The sequence below is a fragment of the Trichechus manatus genome, unplaced genomic scaffold (genome assembly GCF_000243295.1).
Source record: "Trichechus manatus latirostris isolate Lorelei unplaced genomic scaffold, TriManLat1.0 scaffold00038, whole genome shotgun sequence".
Taxonomy (NCBI): Eukaryota; Metazoa; Chordata; class Mammalia; order Sirenia; family Trichechidae; genus Trichechus; species Trichechus manatus.
Window position 1 is genome coordinate 16,820,812 of NW_004443974.1, and position 20,443 is coordinate 16,841,254.

Below are 20,443 nucleotides of genomic sequence, written 5' to 3' on the forward strand. Positions count from 1 at the left end.
AGAGCTGTATTCCAGCCAAGCCACTTTATGACAGAGGAAACTTGGAGAAAGGCACAGTCTGAAGGTGGCTGAGGAGGGTGGGGTGGTCAGACTCAGAGCTGAGATTTATCTCCCACATTTGCCTCTGGATTCTAACACCTTGATGACAAGGGGTGCGGGCTGGTGGGCTGTATTTGGATCACTTCCATTATTTTACAATTTTCTGATGTACAAAACCAGGGTGTGCATCTTAAAAGACCTTGAGGATTTTTTGTGAGCTTTTAGAATTCAGCCATAGGAAATGGGAAATGCAAGGGGTTTGAGGGCTAAATGGGGCTAATTGGTCTCTCCCCTTTCTGAGCCTCAGTTTCCCTTCAAGTGGGGATCACATGGCCTCCCTTTTAGGGTTGTTGTGAGGGGGGAGGGGTGTATTAATTTCCTAGGGCTGCCTTAACAAAGTACCACAAACTTAGTGGCTTAAAACAATAGAAATCTATTCGCTCACAGCCCTGGAGGCTAGAAGTCTGAGATCAAGGAGTTGGCAGGACAACACTCCCTCCGAAGGCTCTAGGGGAGGTTCCTTCCTGTCTCTTCCAGCTGCTGGAGGCTCCGGGTGTTCCTCGGCTTGTGGCAGCATAACTCCAGTCTCTGCCTCTGTGTTCTGTGTCTCTGTCTTCAAACGGCAAATCCTTGGTGTGTCTGGCTGTGACCTCCCTCTGCCTCTGTCGTGAAAGGTTACTGCAATTGCATCTAAGAACCACCCTGATAAACCCCTCCTCTCAATATCCTTAACTGAATCACATCTTTTGATGAAATAAGGTAATACTCACCCTTTTGCCATATAATATTCACCGGTTCTGGGTGGACATATATTTTGGGAGGCCACCATTCAAACCACTGCAGGAGTCCACTGTGGGTTAGCAACAGAGGCGTGACATCTGACAGAGCTGCGTCCCAGCTCTTCCCCTGACTACCTGTGTGACTTCGGCAAAGTGACTTTGGGCAAGTGTTAACCTCTTGAAGCTTTTGTTTCCCCGTCTCTTTAGGTTTCCTCTCAGTGGGGTTGGCAGACTTAAGAGAGAAGCACAAAAAGCTCTTGGCACATGCCCAGCACATAAAAAAACCCATTGCCATCAGGTTGATTCCGACTCATAGTGACCCTATAGGACAGAGTAGAACTGCCCCGTGGGGTTTCCAAAAAGCACCTGGTGGATTCAAACTGCCGACCTTTTGGTTAGCAGCCGATCTCTTAACCACTATGCGACCAGGGTTTCTGCCCAGCACGTATAAGTGCTCCATAAATGGGGCAGCTAAATGAGGTCATGATTGGTGCAAACGGTTAACATGCTCGACTTCTGCCTGAAAGGTTGGAGATTCAAGTCCACCCAGAGGCACCTCGGAAGAAAGGCCTGATGATCTACCTCTGAAAAATCAGCCACTGAAAACCCTGTGGAGTACAGTTCTTCTGTGACACACATGGGATCGCTATGAGTCTGAATCGACTTAACGGCAACTAGTTACTGGTTAAATGAAGCCATAGGACATGAAATGTGCCTGGTATGCAGGGGGTGCTCAGTAAATGTTTATTTTCTTGCTTGTTCCTTTCTTTACTTCCATAGTTAAGAAGGTATGGTGGTTCGAAGGGAGAGAATGAGGAGTTAAAATCAACGTGACTTGGAAATGAATAGGATGCTGGAGTGTATCAAGTAGGGTTCTCAGTCACTAGAAGTTGTGTATGGGTTAGTTTTGGTGTGTAACAAACCATTCCAAAATTTAATGGCTTGAAACAATAAAAATGTATTATTTCTCACAAAAAATTAATGAATAAAGGCTTGAAGAAATATTAATATATTTTTTAAAAAGCCCTACAGACGTTCTCAAGCTGTGTTTAAGACAGAGCCAGGGACCCCTTGGGTGTCCTGCAAGTGGCCCTCTCAGATACTTTGGTATAACCTGCCAGAGAGGGAAGTCCAATTGCCAGGGTGGAGGCTAAGGAGCCGATCATGCTGAACCTGCTTCTCGGTCAAATTCTTGGGCAGTTCTACTTTGTTCCGCTAGGCTATACACCAGTTGGGAAAAGTCAGAGGAAACAAGAAAACCAGTACTGCATTCTCAGAGATTTCAGGATGTGACCCCCTAACCCCACCAGTCTCAGAAACGCATTCCCAGAGAGATAAAAAGCTGTTGTTGTTGATCTTTTGCCTGCGTGCCTGTATTTATGTAGTTCTTGTATGAAGTTGGATCTCCTGTGTCTATATACGGAACCCATTTGTCCTTTGACATGTATGGAAGGAAAGGATCAGTGGCTGCAGTTACAGATGAATGGATTCTGTGGGCGGGAGGAGGCAGGACTTCGTGGTGTTAAGGGCACCAATATCAGGTCAAGAAACAGAATGTGACTAGCACTCCTGAAGCCTCTGTGTCCTCTTTCAGCCACTACCCCCTGCCCCAAACAGTATTTGTACTCCTGACTGCTAACACCATAGATTGATTATGCTCGTGTTTGAAGTTCATCTGAATGGAGTAGCATGTACCCTCGTGTGCCTGGCTTCTTTCCCTCCACACTGTGTGTGAGAGCCACCTGTGTTGTTGTGTGCTTTGTCATTCTTTCATTCTCATTGCTGTAGAGCAGAGTTTCTCAGCCTCGGCACTGTTGACATTGGGAGTGGATAATTCTTTGTTGTCCAGGGATGCGCTATCTCTGGCCTCTACTCACTAGATACCAGTAGCACCTCCTCACTAGTTGTGACAACCAAAAACAACTCCAGACATTGCTAAATGTTCTCTGGGTTGTGAAATGGCCCTGGGTTGAGAATTGCTGCCATAGTCTATGGTATGACTATGTCACAACTTATTTATCCACCTGTTATGGCCATTTGGATTGTTTCTGGGTTTTGGCCATCATGAATTGAGCTGCTATGAATATTCCTGCACACATGCACTCATTTCTGTTGGGTTTTCAGGAGGGAATTTTTGGGTTATAGGGTAAGCATATATTTAGCTTTAGTAGAAAAATGCCAAACAGTTTTCCAAAGTAGTTGTACCAGTTTACACTTCCACCAAGTACATGAGTGTTCCAGTTGTTCCACATCCTCACCAATAGCATTAAATTTTCACTTTGCATGTCCCATAGATTAAACACTTTTACATATGGGTATTATCCACTTAAACATTCCTTAATGAAGTACCTGCTCAAGTCTTTTGCTCATTTTTCTATAGAATTGTCTGCCTTTTCTTATTGATCTGTAGCAGCTCTTTATATATAATGGATAAGAGTCCTTTGTCAGATATATGTTTGTAGATAATCTTATCTCACCATAGACTCAAATTTTTAGAGCTAGTGGTGCTCTATGTGTCTCCCATCAAACCTCCTGGTGCACTTGACTTATTACTTGTTTAACTGTCCTATTTGCACAGGGCTCGATGCAGAGTATGCACAAACTAAATATTTGTGGAATGAATGAGTGTGTGAACCTTCCATTGGGATGATTTTTATAGCCTAAGGCTTCAATGTGTTTGGGCAGTTATTGATTCCTAGGCAACCCACATTAAAAAGCATGGAGACTGAGGTACCTGCCTGCTCCTTCATCAGCCCGCCTGAGGGTGGCAGCCAGCTCCTGAGTCTGTCTGTCTTCCTTCTGCCAGCTGGAAGTCTGCCTACCTGCAGCTGCCCTGAGGAAGGCAGGGCCTCTCCCAGAGAAGTCACATTTTAATTAACTTCACTAGTAGTCACTGGAGAGGCCAGATTGTTTTCATAAACAACTGAGAGGCCAGAGCTTTGTCTGTAATTCAGAGCACATTGTGTGTAAGGAATTCAAAACCAACCACCCCAGCAGAGGCCCGGTGCCTCCACCTGGAACTCAGAACCCAATTGCTCTCGAGGGAGGTAGGGTCTGGGATTTGAGGTGGGTAAGAGGAGGGAGAAAAATGACCAGTCACTGAGCAGAAAAGAACCTATGGAGTCTCGAAGTAGGCATTTTATTCATTAATTCATTCTACACTTACTTATTAGCATCTATTCTGCACTGGAAGGAGCCTTAGTGGCCAATAGTTAAGCGCTTGGCTGCTACCTGAAAGGTTGGCGGTTTGAACCCACCTAGCAGCTCTGTGGGAAAAAGACCTGGTGTTGTGCTTCCATAAAGATTGCAGCCTAGGAAACCCTATGGGGGCAGTTCTGCTCTGTCACATGGGGGCGCTATGAGTTGAAATCATCTAAACAGCACCTAACAACAACAACATTCTGTACTGTACCCTGGGGAAAAAGGGGTGAAATTAAAGACTGATCTCTGCTTGCATGGAGCACATATTCCCCTGGGGGAGATGTTCATTCAACAAGTCATCATTTAATGAATGACTTAACTAGACTACTATGTAGTTTTTTAACAGCTTTATCGAGATATAACTCAGACACCATACAATTCACCTATTTAAAGTGTAAAATCCAGTGGCTTTTAGTACATTCACAGAGTTGTGCAACTATCACCACAATCAATTGTAGAAATTTTCATCACCCCAAAAGGAAACCCTATGCCCCAATCCACCTATCCCCTTTAGCCCTAGGCAACCACTAATCTACATTTTGTGTCTGTGGATTTGTTTAGTGTGGACATTTCATATAAATGGGATCATACAATAGGTGGTCCTTTGTGACTGGCTTCTTTCACTTATTAAATGTTTTCTAGGTTCATCCATGTCATAGCATGTACTACTATATAATTTTACAGGTGGAGCACAGGGTGCTATGGTTCTATATAACAAGGAGGCTTATCTGGACTGCAGGCAACCTGGGAAGTCTTCCGAGAGGAAGATATATATATATATATATTTTTATTACATAGTTTTAGCTTCTTTTTTAAAATTTTTTATTGTGCTATAGGTGAAAGTTAGGAAGAGATTTTTAATATCAGGTATTTGTTGAGCACCTACTATATATGCCACTAGGGGATAAAAGGCAATAGAAGCTGTGGGTCTGGCTGTGGAGGGAGTCACAATCTAGGCAGGCTGGCCTGGCATGTGCAGTCATGGAAACTGAGAAGGTCACTTAAGTTCTAAGCCCCAGATGAATAGACTAGAGTAGTAAGAGTTACCAGAGTTCAAATGAGGGAGAGGCAATTGTGAGCCTGAGGAGTCCAGAGAGCTGTCACAACATAGGGTCTCTGACCTCAGGAAGCTCTTAACTCTAAAGAGAGGCAGTGTAGTACAATGATTAAAAGCTCCAGCCTGGATGTCAAACACACCTGCATGTGAATCCAGCCCATCTCTTACTAGCTGTGAAGAATGACTCTATCTCTCCAGGTCTCAGTTTCCATATCTCTAAAATGGGAGCAATAATGTGGTTGTTGAAAGGATGGAGTGATTTTGCTCATACAAACCCCTTCTGGGATGGGGTCAAGGAGAGGAGTTCCCCAGTGACCCAGACAGTAAGAATAGTTGTCCAGCTGCCAAGCTGATGGTAGTGGGCATCCTTACCAGATCCCTCCTGTGAGTTGAGGATTCAAGGAGAAAGTGGCTTTCTCATGAGGTGAATGAGAATTGACTCAACAGCAACTGGGTTTTCAACTGGTGTGTCGCACCACCCAACCGCACTTTGGGCTCCTCTCAGGGAGGGCTCTGTCGTACACATCCTGTGACCCATGAAGGTCCGGCACAGGGCGTGGGACAAAGTAGGCACTCCCTATTGCTGAATTGTATGCTTTGTCTGAGATTCCACTACTCAACTTCACTCTCTCTCCTTCCCCCAACAGGCTGAGCTTGGCAAGCCCCGGGAAAGAAGCTGTAGTCTGCCTGGAATTAATTTTAATTATGGACTCTACATCCGGGGGACGGATGGAGGGGTCCCTGCAGGTGAGAGAGCCTGCTCTGGAGCCCATAAAGGCTTGAGGATTGGGTGGGGGGCTCATTCCTCCCCACAGAGCTCCTGGCAGCTGGCCGCGTGCCAGGGAAAGGGCCCAGGAGCCTACCTTGAAGCACACATCTGGTAGAAGCCACAGGTTTGGGCAGATAGTAGTGAAACCCAGGGGTTGGCTGAGATGGGGAGGACCAAATAGGATCCAGGTCTGAGATATCAGGGGAGTAGCAAGGGCACCCCAGCCAGTGGGGTGGAGCCCTGTCCTCGCGGAAAGGACTGTCTGCCCTGTGCTGTTGAGAGCCCAAAGGAGGTCAAGGGCCAAGTGAACCCAGCTCCGTGTAGTATGCAGAAGCACTCTCTGGAATCTCCGGGAGTCCCGATTTCTCCCTTTCGGGTCTGTCATCCTTCCCAGAGGAGCCATGCAGCAGATTCCGGGTTAGTGGGAATGTAAAGGGGCCCATGTACACTACTCGCCCCATTTCTTCTCAATCAGATGCCATGGAGTCTTTACTTCCCAGACTGACTCCCTCGCTGTCCTTCTGTCTCTCCCTGCTCCCAGCCCTTGGACACTGGAATGTATTCAAGCAGCAGCCCACCTGTCCCCAGGAGCTGACCCGGAATTACGTTGCAATGAACCGTGGAGCCCTGAAAGCTGGCCTGACAACGGCCCGGGAGAATTTCCTCTACCGCCGGCTCAATGACATCCGCATCAGCAACCAGGAGGACAGGCACACAAAGAAGGAGCCGCCCTCTCTACCTCCAAATATGACATTTGGGATCCCGTCACGGTAAGGTAGTGACCCCTAACGAATCAAGGGACAATATCACAGGACGACGGGGAAGCGAAGTAACCTCTCTCTCCTGTCTACTTGTGCAGCCACACCCTGCATGCTGCTGAGCTGGGTCCTTGCCTCACAGGGACTCACTATAGGGATGTACGCAAGCCACTAATTTTCTGTCATTCAACAAACGTTTATTAAGAACCAGATTATGTGCCTGTCTCTGCCCTCAGGGGCTTAATGACCTGGGTGAGGGAGGTTCAAGCATGCCGGGTACCCTAGCACAGCGCCATCCCAGTGAGACCTGGAGAAAGGCTCTGGAGCCTGGGCTCAAGCCTGAACTCTGGTCACAACTAGCTCCTTGCCTCAGTTTCTGCATCTGTAAAATGGGGACAATAATAGTACCTGCTTCATAGTGTTGCTGTGAGGTTTTGGTGACATACTACCTATAAACGCCTTAGCATGGGGCCTGGGACATAGTGAGTGCTCAATAAATGTTAACTATTATTATTGTTAAAACAATATAATGCCAACTGTAGACCCAAGTACTATGAACATTAAATTTTTTTTATTGAGGTATAACTTATACATAGTAAAGTGCACAAATCGTAAGTGTTCAGCTTAATGAACTCTTACAAATGGAAATGTTCATGTAACCACCGCCCGTATAAAGGTATAAAATATATTTAACACCCCAGAAAGTCCCCACGTTCCTCCTGAGAAATTACCACTCTTCTGCCCACTATCACCTTTGATTATATTAGTTTGTATGAGTGTTCCGGTTGTTCCACATTCTTGCTGATATTAAGTGCTATCAACTTGATAGTTCTTTAATGTTAATGAGGATCCACAGTCCACACAGAAATAGGCAGGGAGATGGGGGCGCCAACATAAAAGGACTCAGAGGGCCTTAATACTCTCCATTCAATGCCCTTGTCCTCCCCTGCCTGAATCTCTGCAGTAACCAGTCAGTTGCTCTTCTTGCTTCTAGACGGTCCCTTCCAAAGTCATCTTCCACATGGCTGCCAAAGTTTTTTCATAAAGCACAGATCAAATTATGTTGCTCCCTATACAGATATCTGTTAACAGCTCCATGCTGGTAGGGACTTTCTCCTATTTGCTGTTTTTACCTGCCCAGCATCCATTCCGTCTCCTTCTGGGAATAGAACCCCCTATTTCTACATAGTTTCTACAATCAGCCCACGTGGATTGCACAGACTGATTTCAACCCTGACTCCAGGGATGGGCAGGTGACCCAGGCCTGGCCAATCAGGGCATCAGATTCCCCTGGCCCCAGCAACTGGTTCAGAGACAGGCATGTGACAACCTGGGTCTGGCCAATCAGTATATTTCACAAACTCTATTCACAGTGATTGGTTCTAGGATAGACATGTAACTATGTCCCAGCCCTATTATCCAGGACATTCTATAAAAGTAGAGTGTGGTTGCATATAATCAAAACTCAACTCAACTCTTTTAGCTGTGTTCTGTTCTTTGACAAACTTTTTCCACATATGGCAAAAAGGCCACTAGCAGTTCCATTCTTACATCTATTATTAATGCCAGTGGGAAAAGTGTTGGAACTACAAAAGCCTTGAGATTCTTTGATCCTACTTGGGTCACATGCTTATCCCTGAACCAATCACTGTGACTAAGGTTTTTGAAGTACACTGATTGGCCAGGCCAGGGTCACATGTCTGCCTCTGAATCTTTCTGTGGCTATGCTACCCTACTTTGTCCATGCCTTTCCCTCTCCATCCTGCCTGGTGAAACCATCTTCAAAGTTCCGCTCAGAGGCATCTTTTGGTAAGCACTCCCACCTCCTAGGACCTCAAATACTATGCATATCTCTCTCACCAGAAATGCATTTTTCTATTCACTAGCCTTTAAAATCTGGAAATGATGTTAGAGACACATTGTAAAGTCAGTTCTGGGCTGGATTAACCAATCATCTGTACATCATCCTTCCCTCACCTTTGAAATAATGCCCCAAGTCAGTCCCTCCATGCCATCTTCCCTGATTATCTCTGCCTGAGTCTGGCTTCTCTTCTGCAGCCCCTCAGCCCTGTGGCCTCCTGGTCCTTATTCTTGCAGACCTTCTGGAGCTGGAGTAGAACAGAGTCCATGCTGTGCACTAGACTAGTCCACGCGGGTCATCAAGGGTCTCAAAAACAGCCTGGTGTCATGGAAGGAGCTCTAGGCCAGGAGTCAGCCTGGGGTTCTAGTCCCAGCTTTGTCCCCAACTCTCCATGTCACTCTTTTCACCCTAGAAAGCTGGCAATCGGTGATTCTCAGGATATGTTCTGTCTCTTCATCATTGCATTTTATTTTCATTAAAACCCCATCAGGAGGTAGGCAGGTTTATTATCCCCATTTCATGGCAGGGAAAGCTGAGGCAGGGAGAGATTAATTGGCCTCCACAAGTTCACACAATTCTTCATAGCAGAGCTTGACCTAGATTCTTAATCTAGTATGCTTGCCAGCAGACCAGACGTTTTATATATATATATATATATGATATTAGAATACACAGATATTAGGGATCATCTGGTTTAAAGTTCTTATTTAAAACAGGAGAAAAGAGAAGTTCAGAGAGGTGAAGAGAATTTCCTAAGGTCACACAGCAAGTTGTTAATCGTGCCAGGACTAGAGCCAGGCTGATGGACTCCTTGTCCAGTGCTCTGTCTTCTGTGCTTTGCATCCTTGGGCTTGGGGCGTAGTATGAACACCTGCGGTTTCTGGTCCTGGGGCTACGTTTTTCCATTATATCCCTTATGTCAGCTGGGCTCGGAAAGGCCATCCATTATCATCTAGCTTTCAATATAAAATCTTAAATTGCTGTAAAACCGGGTAGCTACAATTCTAGCGAAAGGATGTGATGAAGTGCTGGCTGTATCTCCTGTGATGGTAAATGGGCTTTGCGTATGCAAATTGAATGGATTTTAAAATGGTATTTAATGACAATTTTCGTAGCAGACATTAACATTAATTGCACAAAAATGAAAATGCTGCATTAGGTTGCTGTTAGCAGCAAATATTGTGGCCATAAAGCTTTATCTTTATCAACAGCAGCCTTTTCTGATGTGACAGGGCAGCTCAGCAAATTGCAGGCAAAAGGGCTTTTATGAAACAAAAATGTCCCCCAAAGCAGGCCCAAATCAGCATCAATTTCACTTTATTTCTTCATAAATGGAGGTTAAATGGCTGCTGGAAAAGCTTTCACTGAGATGCCCAACCTACCCAGAAAACCCCTCAACTTCACAGCATAAATGCAGAGGAACGGTTAAAAAATAATTGCCCCTTTTGGTAATGGGCCTATTACTTTAAAGTTATGGGGCCAAGGCCCATTCTCTAACAACCACCTTTTACAAGCCTTGATTGTAATTATTTTTTTACTTTAAAAACATGTTAAAAACCAAATCTGATTACACCCAGTTACCAAAGAGTTGTTGGGGTGATTTGGTCTAACAAACAAACAAGTGCCATTTCCTCACAATCACTAAAGTCCCTGGTGGTTGCAAAGTACGGTAAATGTAATTAATGTCAGTGAAATGTATACTTAAAAATGCTTACAATGGCAAGTTTTTGATTATATATATTTTACCAGAAAGGTCCCTGGGTGGCCCAAATTGTTTTCGTTTGGCTACTAATCAAGTGGTTGGCAGTGTGCCCCACCCAGCGGTGCCATGGAAGAAAGGCCTGGCAATCTGTAACACATGGGGTTGCCATGAGTCAGAATCCACTCTGAGGCGATGGGTTTGTTTGTTTTTTTATTTTACCACAACAAAATTTAAAAATAAATAACAATCAAGTCCCACCTCAGACTAAATGCGTGAAAAGCTCACTGTAAGCTAGGGATGCTAACAAGTAGAGACGAGTCGTAACCACCGCCCGAGTTAAATTCCCAACCAGACCTAGTGCCCTCTCCTGGCCCTCTCCACCCCACCTTCACTATCAAATCTCTTGCTCTTTATATAATTTGTAATAAGCAAAATAAATAGAATATGAGGGGACAGCACTCCCTCTTTTCCACACACCTTCATCCACCCACCCACCCAGCCTCTCAACACCAGATGGGATTCAACCCTGAATTTGGAGTTATTCAATTACTTCCTTCCCAGTTAGCTTATTTAGTTCCCAATCCATACTAGTTTGTTATGGGTCATCACTAACTTGTAAAGGTACATTTCAACCCATATACAAGAAAGTAGAGACCTAAGCAATGATCTGGAAAACAGGGGTCGTGTAGATCTGCGGTCTATGGCTGAGGCCACGTCAACCCACAGAGGTGTTTATTTGGCCCGTGCAGGATTTTTTTTAATTATAAAATTTAATGAGTTGCCACATTAAAAAGGCAGGAGAGTTCATATAAAAACCTGGATTTCCTGCTTCTCTTGAAAAAACCCAAGCAGCCTGGGTCTGCACTGCCACCTGGCACAAGAGGGCTGGGGCTGAGAGGCAGTGCCCCTTTTGGACAGAATCCACGCAATTTACAATTTTCTGTTTATCGCAGCCCCCACGTGGCCCAAGCTTCCCGATTTTTGTAATCTACCTGGTTCCTATAAGCACTGAGTTTCCAATCACTGCTGTAAGAGTAGTTAGTCATCTTAATCACTCAGCTAACTGCTGCTTCTTTTTGTCCTCCTACCACTAACAATATTGTTGTTCTTGCTCTCGAGTCAATTCCTAGTATGGTGACACCGTGCGTTGCAGAGTAGAACTGCGCTCTATAGGGTTTTCAAGGCTGTGACCTTTCAGAAGCAGATCACCAGGCCTTTCTTCCAAGGCGCCTCTGGGTAGGTTAGAACCACCCACCTTTCCACTAGTAGTCAAGTGCTTAACAGTTTGTGCTACTCAGGGACTCCTACCACTCACCATACCAAACAACCTACCAAACTCATTACCGTCAAGTCAATTCTGACTCACAGGGACCCTATAGGACAGAGTAGGACTGCCCCATAGGGTTTCCAAAGCTGTAATCTTTATGGAAACAGACTGCTACGTCTTTCTTCCGCAGAGCGGCTGATGAGTTTGAACCATCCACCTTTCAGTTAGCAGCCGAGCGCTTGGTCACTGCACCACCAGGGTTCCTTACCACTAACAGTAGCTGCGGTGAATTGAGTTTAAATGTGACAAGCGTTTTGCAAACGCAATTACTAATCCTTATATCAATTTTATGAGGCAGGTAACATTCTGCTCACTTCACAGACCAGGAAAGAGAGGGTAAGGGCCCTGCCTGAGGCTGCAGGGCTGCGGAGCCTGGATTTGTACCTGGCTCTGGCCGGCCAGTTTTGCAGCTCTCACTCCTCAGATCAGGCAGCTAAAAAAAGCTCATACCTCTTTCCCTTAACTGTTTCACTGTCATATCTCAGAATTCAAGTCAGGGGAAAATTTTAAATTCTCATTCCCAGCTTCTAAGGCCATAACACAGATCTCAGAGCATGCTGTGACCCAACGTTCATAAAGAGATATGTCTGGAGGCCAGAAATGTAACTATTAAAGGAGTGCTTAATTACTGACGCATTTGAATAAGTGTTTGCAAATGTTCACATGCCCTCAGCGCATCTTAATTGTTACTGCTCCTAATTGGTCCAGCCTTGTTGAGTCAGGGATGGCAGGGAGGGGACAAGCACCGGAGCTGGGCAGCAGCTCTTGCTCCTGGACGATTCTGGGTGCCAAGGGCTCCACCACCACCCTGCTTGGGAGCGGTCATCTTTGTGCTGTTCGTAAGGCAAGGATGCTAGCAGGAGGACCCATCACTCAGTCACTGAGCAAACAGGCCCTCCTCAACGCTCAGTGTCTGACATGGTCCAGATGGAAGGTGGGGAGACCCCTGTCTTTGAACAAATAATGGCAACTATGTATTATTGTTACTATTACATGTCAGACATTGGGCTCAGCACTCAGATGCCCTGTCTCCTTAAATAACTCTCAACAACTCAGTGAGCTATGAGGTTGGAACTCATCTCCCATCCTACAGAAGAGGAGACAGAGGGTCAGAGCAGTAAAGCTGTTTGTTCGTGGCTGCTCTGTAGTGGGGTGGCCGTGGCACTGATCTGCCTACTTAACAGATACAGGGATGAAGGTGACACAGGTGGAGACACTACCCAAGTTTTCCTGCACTAGAGGGGAACTGAGGCAGGTTATCTATCTACGTTGTGAGGTCGTCTTATCTGAATTTTTTTTAAGGCTTTAGAACTTAATCTCAACATATCAAAAGAGCCCACTAAGCCTCTCTTTTGATGCGTCACTTCTCTGTTCTAACCTTTTGTAACTTCCCACTCGCAATAAACTCAAACTCCTTGATGAGGCATCCAGAACCTTCCTCCTGACGCCTGATGCTTTAGGCCTGCTTTTGCTCCCTGCAGTATCCCTGGTGCCAACCACAGTGCCTCTGATGATGAGGCCCTCAATAAATGTTTGCTGAATGAATGTATGAACAATTGACCACATTCAAATCCGAAGATAAAGCCAGTAGCAACGTGCAACTTCAGTAGACTATTGAGTTGGTCCACCAATTAGTCTAGTCTAGACCTTCCTTCCACCCAGCCCTGGTGCTGAAAGCTGTCAGGCCATGGAAAAATAAGAAACCACAGGAAGATAGGAAATGCTACCAGCCCACCCTGTGTCTGCAGCTCTGCTCGCCCCACCATCAGATGCATCATCAGCCTGACATTGACAAATGTGAAGGATGGAGAAAATTTTACAGGCTGTTAAAAAAATGTTTGCTGCCTGACAGGTTTTTTGAATCTCTCTGCCAAGCTGATTTATTTTACAAATTTACAATGGGCCTATCAATCACTCTGGGTTATTTTGTTTCTTCTGCAGCCGACGGTAAAAATCTAAATCACCCACCAAGACCCCTAGAAAATAATACTAAGTCTCTTCCCAGGCAACTGTGCCAGCAATTCAAGACAGTTTCTGAATGGCAAGGCCAAGTCCAGATTTACTCGTGGCCCGAAGCCTGGGCTGACCACAAGAGGGAGCAAGTGGATCTCTCAAAGACCACAGAGCCTCCAGATTTGGGCCTGAAAGAGTGAACTAAGATACACATCCTTCCAGGGAAAGCCAAGCCGTCCTGGCTCCTGTATAACCTGCTCCCTTTAGCACTGGCCACAACTGTAGTTAAATATTTCTCTGCTTTCTACCAGTTCCTCTCTACTGGACACTCAGATCCTAGAGAGCAGGGACAATGTCAGTTTTGTCCACTGCTGTATCATCAGAGTCTGATACAGTGCCTTGCTTACAGTAGGTACTTAATAAATATTTGCTGGGGAGAAATATGATCCAGGGCCCTTTGAGGTTTTGAGACTAAGTTATTGAAAGCAAAGGGACAGTCAATTTGAGATCAGAGAGCAGATGGTAAAGCCAGAAATTCTGTGTCATTTAACAGACTCTGCTGTGTTCTACCCTGGCCAATATTATGCATCAGCCATGCGACGATGTGACCTCAAAGAGTGAATGTTTTCCTTGGCAGTGTTAATAGAGGTAGCAAGTCCAGAAGAAAGGAGGTGAAGTTTCTGCTCTGTTCTGCTGCTCAGGTCATACTTGTTGCATCCAGTTCAAAAATCTGGGACTTGATACATTCAGGAGAAGGTCCACAAATAGGAGAGTATCCAGAGGGGAGACATGAGGATGGTGGGCAGGAAGTGGGGAGGGAGACCACCAGGTATCAAGAACATGGCAAGAAGCCAAGTCTTCTTAGCTGGATGAGAAAAGATGCAAAGGGACACAGCAGCTGTCCTCAACTCTCTGAAGCCCTGTTGTGAGGACAAGCGGTGTGCTTTGCTTTCAGTGGCTTTAGAGAACAAAATAAGGACCCGTGTGTGTGTTGGGAGAGGGTAGTAGTCACGGCTCACATCTGTGGAGCGCTCGCTCTGCAGCCAGCAGGTGCAATGGTACATGCATCATCTCATTAAGTCCTCGTAACTCTACCAAGTGGGGACTACTGTCCCAATTGTATAGATTGGGAAACTGAGACCCAGAGAGTCACTTGTCCAAAGCCGGAAGGCTAGTCAGTGGCAGCACCAGGATTTGAGCCACATTTCATTCTAGAGCCTGTATCCATGTGCTGCGTGCTTCCAGGGAGGCAGAGCAAGGCCCTGGGGGAAGACGTTATTTCTCATCCTGAGCTCCATTCACAATGGCACAGGATGCCTGGCGCAGAGGTGGTCCTCGGCAGCGGGTTGGCGCCTGTGACCAACAACTGTAGTAATCAACAGCCAACACTGACAAGTGCTAAGTGCTCTTGAACTTGATTCAACAAATATGACCTGAACGGCAGAACAGAGCAGGATGTTCACCTCCATTGTTCTGGACCTTCTACCTCTATTAATGCTGCCAAGCACTTTTCATGTAGTAAATGGATTAATCCTCACCGCAGCCCTGGGTGGTAGGTTCTATCATCACCTCCATTTACCCTTTAGGAAACTGAGGCACAGAGTGGTTATGCCACTCAGCAAGTGGTCATAGTTGAAAAGTGGAGGTGTAAGGATTCAAACCCAGGCAGTTTGACTCCAAGGCCCTCGCACTTCGCAGCCAGAATGGATTCCTATGGGAGACAGAGGCAACAACTGGGCCCCAGCATCTCTCTTGGGCTGGGCTGCCTCTACTGGGGCTTGGACCCACCTGGAACACCCCAAACTGGGTCCGACAGGAGTCTGGATCTGGGGGCAGTCTCATTAAAAGGGGCCCAGGCAGGGAGACGTGCCTGGGGGTAGGTGTGGCCCCAAGGCCTGTCCTTTCCTGGTCCCATCCCAGGGGGCCCAGCCTCTCCTCTTTGGCGCCTGCAGCTCCTGCTCCGTCCTCTCCCGTCTCCCCAGCCCCTTCTTGCTCCTTCATCCACGGCCTGCTTTGTTGCCAGAGTCAGGAAGGAGATATTTTTCATGCTTTGCCTTTTTTCCCCTGTTCTGCTCTCCTGTGGCCAAGACAGAGATTTATTCCCGGCCTGAAGCTCGTGACATTCTGAGTGGGGAGGGTTCAGGGAGGTGCTGATGGGCCCATAATGGATAGGGCCGCCTCTCCCCTGGGGCCCATCCAGGCCCAAACCCCATCCATCAGGAGCGGCTCTGTGCCAAGGTCGGCGCTAACGAGGCCAGGCCAGCCGCTCCCTCTCAGGACTTCCCCAATTGCATCACGCAGGCTCCAGCTTGGGCTTCTGATTTTTCCAGAGCTGGGCCTTGCCCAAATTGGTGGGCAATGCACTGAGCCCTGCTGGGTGCCAGCGTAGGGGTCGGCTCAGTGCCTGGCATGGCCATGGGCCTCTTCTTGCCTCTGAAGCCTCCAGCTCTTGATATAATTAAAGAGGCTGTGGGGGCACAGTTGGTTCTGCTGCTCCAGTGACACGGCAGCCTCCATGGGGCACAGAGGAGCAGGCACTTTTGTGAGCCAGCCCTTGTTGGTGCTCATGAAGAACCACTCTCCAAGCCTGACACATCACCCACATCCCACTGTTGTGAAGGACCCAGCAAGCAGGACTATCCATAGAGTGAGCCTGCAGCACCTAGGACCAGTTGGCTCAGCCAGGGACGAGCTGGAGGCAGGGCCGGCTGGCTCAGTTCCTTTGGAGACCAGATGGAGGCAGTCATTCATGCTGGACTGCCCCAGCACCGTGGGCACTTGTTTGTATTCATAATAATACCAGCTTCCCTTTTTTTAGCTCCTATATAAGGGGCCAAGGATCCCTGGTGGCACAGTGGTTGAGCACTTGGCTGCTAACTAAAAAGTCAGGGTTTGAACTCACCAGCTGCTCCACAGGAGAAAAATGTGGCAGTCTGCTTCTGTAAAGATTACAGCCTTGGAAACCATATGGGACGGTTCTACTCTGTCCTGTAGGGTCGCTAAGAGTCAGAATTGACTCAAAAGCAACGGAATGTATGGGGCCAGGCACCATGCTGGGTGCTTCACGTACATCATCTCACAAGACCCTCACGTAAGTGACTCTTTTACATAGTGACTCTTGTCCCCATTTTACAGATGAGGAAACTGAGGCCCAGAGACAGTTGTCTAGGATCACACAGCCGAAAAGTAGTTGGTCACAGCCCACGTTTATTACCTCTGTTCTATGCTGTGTGGTCATTTAGAGCCCATCCTATGCCGGGCATTATGCCAGGAGTTAGGGATACAGAGAGGCAAAAATACACAAAACAAAACAGGCAACAAATGGATAAATGAGCAGTGCAGTGTGCTAAGTGCTACAGGAGTCTGTGTGGGTACTGTTCCTGGGTGAGCAGAGGAGGGCCACAGAGGAGGGCATAAGGGGGACTTTGTGGGACTTCGTGGGACTTCGGTGACCTGACTCTGACCCCTGCCATGACAAACTTCCTTCAGCTCTCTGAAGCCCCGTCTCCTCCCATGCTTTCTCCTGCTTCTGGCCTTACACGTGCTTTTCCCTCTGCCAAGACACTCTTCCCCTACTTTGTCTGGCTGAGGTCCCTCCATCCTTCAGGTTACCTTGTGTAGTCACTGCCTACTGACCTGCCCATTTCCCTCAGTGGGACAGAGTCATGTCTGCTTTTTTGCTCATTGTTGTATCCCAGTGCCTAGCAGGTGCCTGGCGCATAGTTGGTGCTCAGTAAATGCTTGTTGACTGACTGCATGGGAGAAAATAGCTTGATTGCAGTCCATCCCCAACATTGGCAACAGCTGATATTCTAATGCCACGAACAGGAGATGACCACTCTTTCCCGGGCTAACTCTTGTCGGGCCCTGAGCTCCGGCTTTAGGGGTGTTGACGTCTTCATTGAGTTTCCTGGGGCTGGCGCAACATATTATCACAATCTGGTGGCTTAAACAACAGAACTTTATTTTCTCACAGTTCTGGAAGCCAGAAGTCTGAAATCAAGGCTAATCCTTCCTTGCTTCTTCCAGCTTTTGGGGGCTCCTGGGGTTCCTTGGCTTGTGGCTGCATCAACCCAGTCTCTGCCTCAGTCTTCACATGCACCTTCACCCTCTTCTTTTATAAGGACATTTGTCATTGAATTCAGGGTCCACACAAATAACTCAGGATTATCTCATCTCAAAGTCCTTCACTGAATTACACCCGCCAAGACCCTTCCTTTATCCAAATAAGGCCACATTCACGGGTTCCAGGTGTAAGGACTTGCAGGTAACATATGGAGACCACCATTCAACCCATGACAATCATCAAAGCATCTTAGCACAAAGACAGAACGTTCTGCATTTTAGATATCACTGGGTTATGAGAAAACTATCTTTAGAAGTATTATTTTATTATTATTAACTACATGTGGAATCATGTTACATTAAAAAAAAAACAAAAAACAAAACCCATTGCTGTCAAGTTGATTCCGACTCATAGCAACCCTCTAGGACAGAGCTGAACTGCCCCCTAGGGTTGCCAAGGAGTGGCTGGTGGATTCAAACTGCCGACCTTTTGGTTAGCAGCCGAGCTCTTAACCAGCGTGCCACCATGGCTCCTCTTGTTACATAATGCCTTCTTACGTTTTTGTGAAAAAATATGAAAGTGGTTTGTAATCAATCAAAAGTTTTAATTAGCCGGAAGATGATAGGTATAAATGCTTTCCTGGGCAGCAAACATTTTTACCAATCCCTTTGTGTTTATTAGGAAACTTTTCAAAGAAATAGAAAAGTACGGAAGCTCCACAACCAACTCGCATGAACCTACCACTCAGATTTAACAAATGTTAATGCCTGGCTGCATTTGCTTCTGATCTTTATTATTATTATTAAAGAAATAAAATACAACAAATATAGTTTGAAGCTGTTTTCCACCCCTTCCTAGCCCCATGGCCCTCCCTCTCTTCCTTGGGGACCAGCCAGAGGCTGGCATATGCACTCTTTCCTCATTTTTGCTGTATCGTTAGATTTCCATAAATTATATATAATACAGTGAAGCCTGTGAGAGCCCGAACTCAACGGGACTGCCTTGTTTTTCTGGGTCTCGCAAGTTTTCTGCCTTTGACAGGGTGCAGTCTTACCACTTTTCCGTCGCTCATTTTAGTGGACAATGTTTGAGTTTTCCTTCTCTGACAGGTTTCCGCCTTACACGAGTTCCAGCTTTCACAGGTTTTACTGTATATGATAATTTAGAGTGGCTTTGCACTATTATAAATCACCGTGCATGACAACTTGCTTTCTTCATTCACAAGTTTGCACTTGCTGCCCTGGTCACTGTCAGAATAGTCCACCACAGATGTAACCATCTTCCTATTGTCGGACATCCAGGTTGCTTCTCATTTTCCCTAAAACAAGGCCACAGTGAACCCCGCACTCACACCTTGTGAACTGGGTCGACCTCCATAGAAGTGGCACAGCAGGGCTGAAGTGAGGACCTCCTCAGCTGATCTTAGACGCCACCGGTTTGTTCCTTTCGGTGCTTACCCCGTCTGCACTCCCATCTCCTCCACCTTTCCTACCTTGTCAGGGTCGCTGACCACAGGTAGCAGTGTGGAGGTGCTCCCCTCTCTGTCTTTCTGGGCAGGCCAATGATGGGCATCCACGGTCAACTTGGAGAAGGGGAAACTGAGGCCCAAAGGAGAGGGACCACCTTCAAGTTACACGTACTTGGCAAAAGCCCAGCCTTCCAACCCCTGTGTAGTGCTCTCTCTACCACCTTCACTGCCTCCCGGCAGGGATGCCCCATCTCATCCTTCCCTTTTTCTCCAGACGCACAGTAGATTCCTGAGTGGTCTCAAGGATATCTCATTCTCAGTCATATCCATTCCAGTTTTGTTGAGAGGGGTTCAAACCACAGCCCGGGGGCAGGGTGGAGGGACATTGAGGGTGGGCAGAGAGGTCCCTGAAGTTTCCAGCACAGGCACTTGACGTTGGAGGAAGCTTCTGGAAAGCCAGCCCACCTCCAGGGCCCGTCCTGCCCGCCTGCTGCTGGGCACCTGGGCGATAAGCGCACTAGTTGAATTCACCCTTGTGAAAATTTAACAAATTGCAAATGACCTCTTAGACAAATTCACAAGTCAGGAAATGTGCTGCTAACTAAGCCTCCCTCCTCTGTCAGTAGCTTTTACGTTGGATCCACAAACAATTAAAAAATAACCACGAACCCACGGGTCCTCTTCTCTAATTGGCTGTCTAAGAGTCCTGCCAGCCAGAGAGGCTGCGCGCCTCAATTACCACCCCTTCCTCCAGCCCAGCCTCGGCCTTGTTAGAAAAGAAAGGCCCTCGGGCCAAGGGGGAGCAATTAAGAAAAAGGCAAAGAGGGTGGGTGAGGGGGCTGCCACAGCCCCTGGGCCCGAACTGACTGGCCAGCCCACCCAAGCTTCCTGCTGGGCAAACAGAGGTGCTGGTGGCAGGTAGGTTGGAAAGGCTCAGAGCTGTAACCCTCAGAGGGTGCCCGGGATCCCAAGAGCCACAATCACCCTTGTTAAAATGCAGATTTCTGGGCCCCTCCCAGGCTTGTCAGAATGTCTGAGGGTGGGGCGCAGGTATCTCTGTTTTGAGTAAACTCTGTGGGTGATTCTTAGGTGATTCTTAGTCACACTCAAGATTGAGAATCTCGGGCCTCAACGCCGTGAAGTGGAAGAGAGATGGTATTAAAACACAACTTCCGATTCAGGCCAAGGCTTGTGTTCTTCAGCTCAAGGGCAGTTGGATCTGAGTGTCACTGTCCTTCCCAAGGCCACAACAGGGCTTCTGTGGGACCTCAGCACTTTTGCCATTGTGGGCCCCTTCCTCCGTAAAAAACAAAACCAAACCCTAGTTTGGTGAGTAGCGCCTAGAGTCTTAAAAGCTTGTGAGCAGCCATCAAAGATATAACTATTGGCCTCCACTTGTCTGGAGCAAAAGTGAAAGAAGGAAACCAAAGACTCAAAGAAGAAAACTTGTCCACAGGACTAAC

General features: G+C 47.0%; 1 protein-coding gene across 1 annotated transcript in view; it reads left to right on the top strand.

The window, feature by feature from the left end:
- The window catches only part of CFAP77 (cilia and flagella associated protein 77), a 170,425-nt gene that overhangs the window by 77,777 nt on the left and 72,205 nt on the right, over positions 1-20,443 (top strand). Inside the window, exons 2-3 of the mRNA XM_004375782.1 lie at positions 5,724-5,823; positions 6,387-6,615. Coding sequence (XP_004375839.1) covers positions 5,724-5,823; positions 6,387-6,615 — 329 coding nt within the window. The remainder of the gene's footprint in view (positions 1-5,723; positions 5,824-6,386; positions 6,616-20,443) is intronic.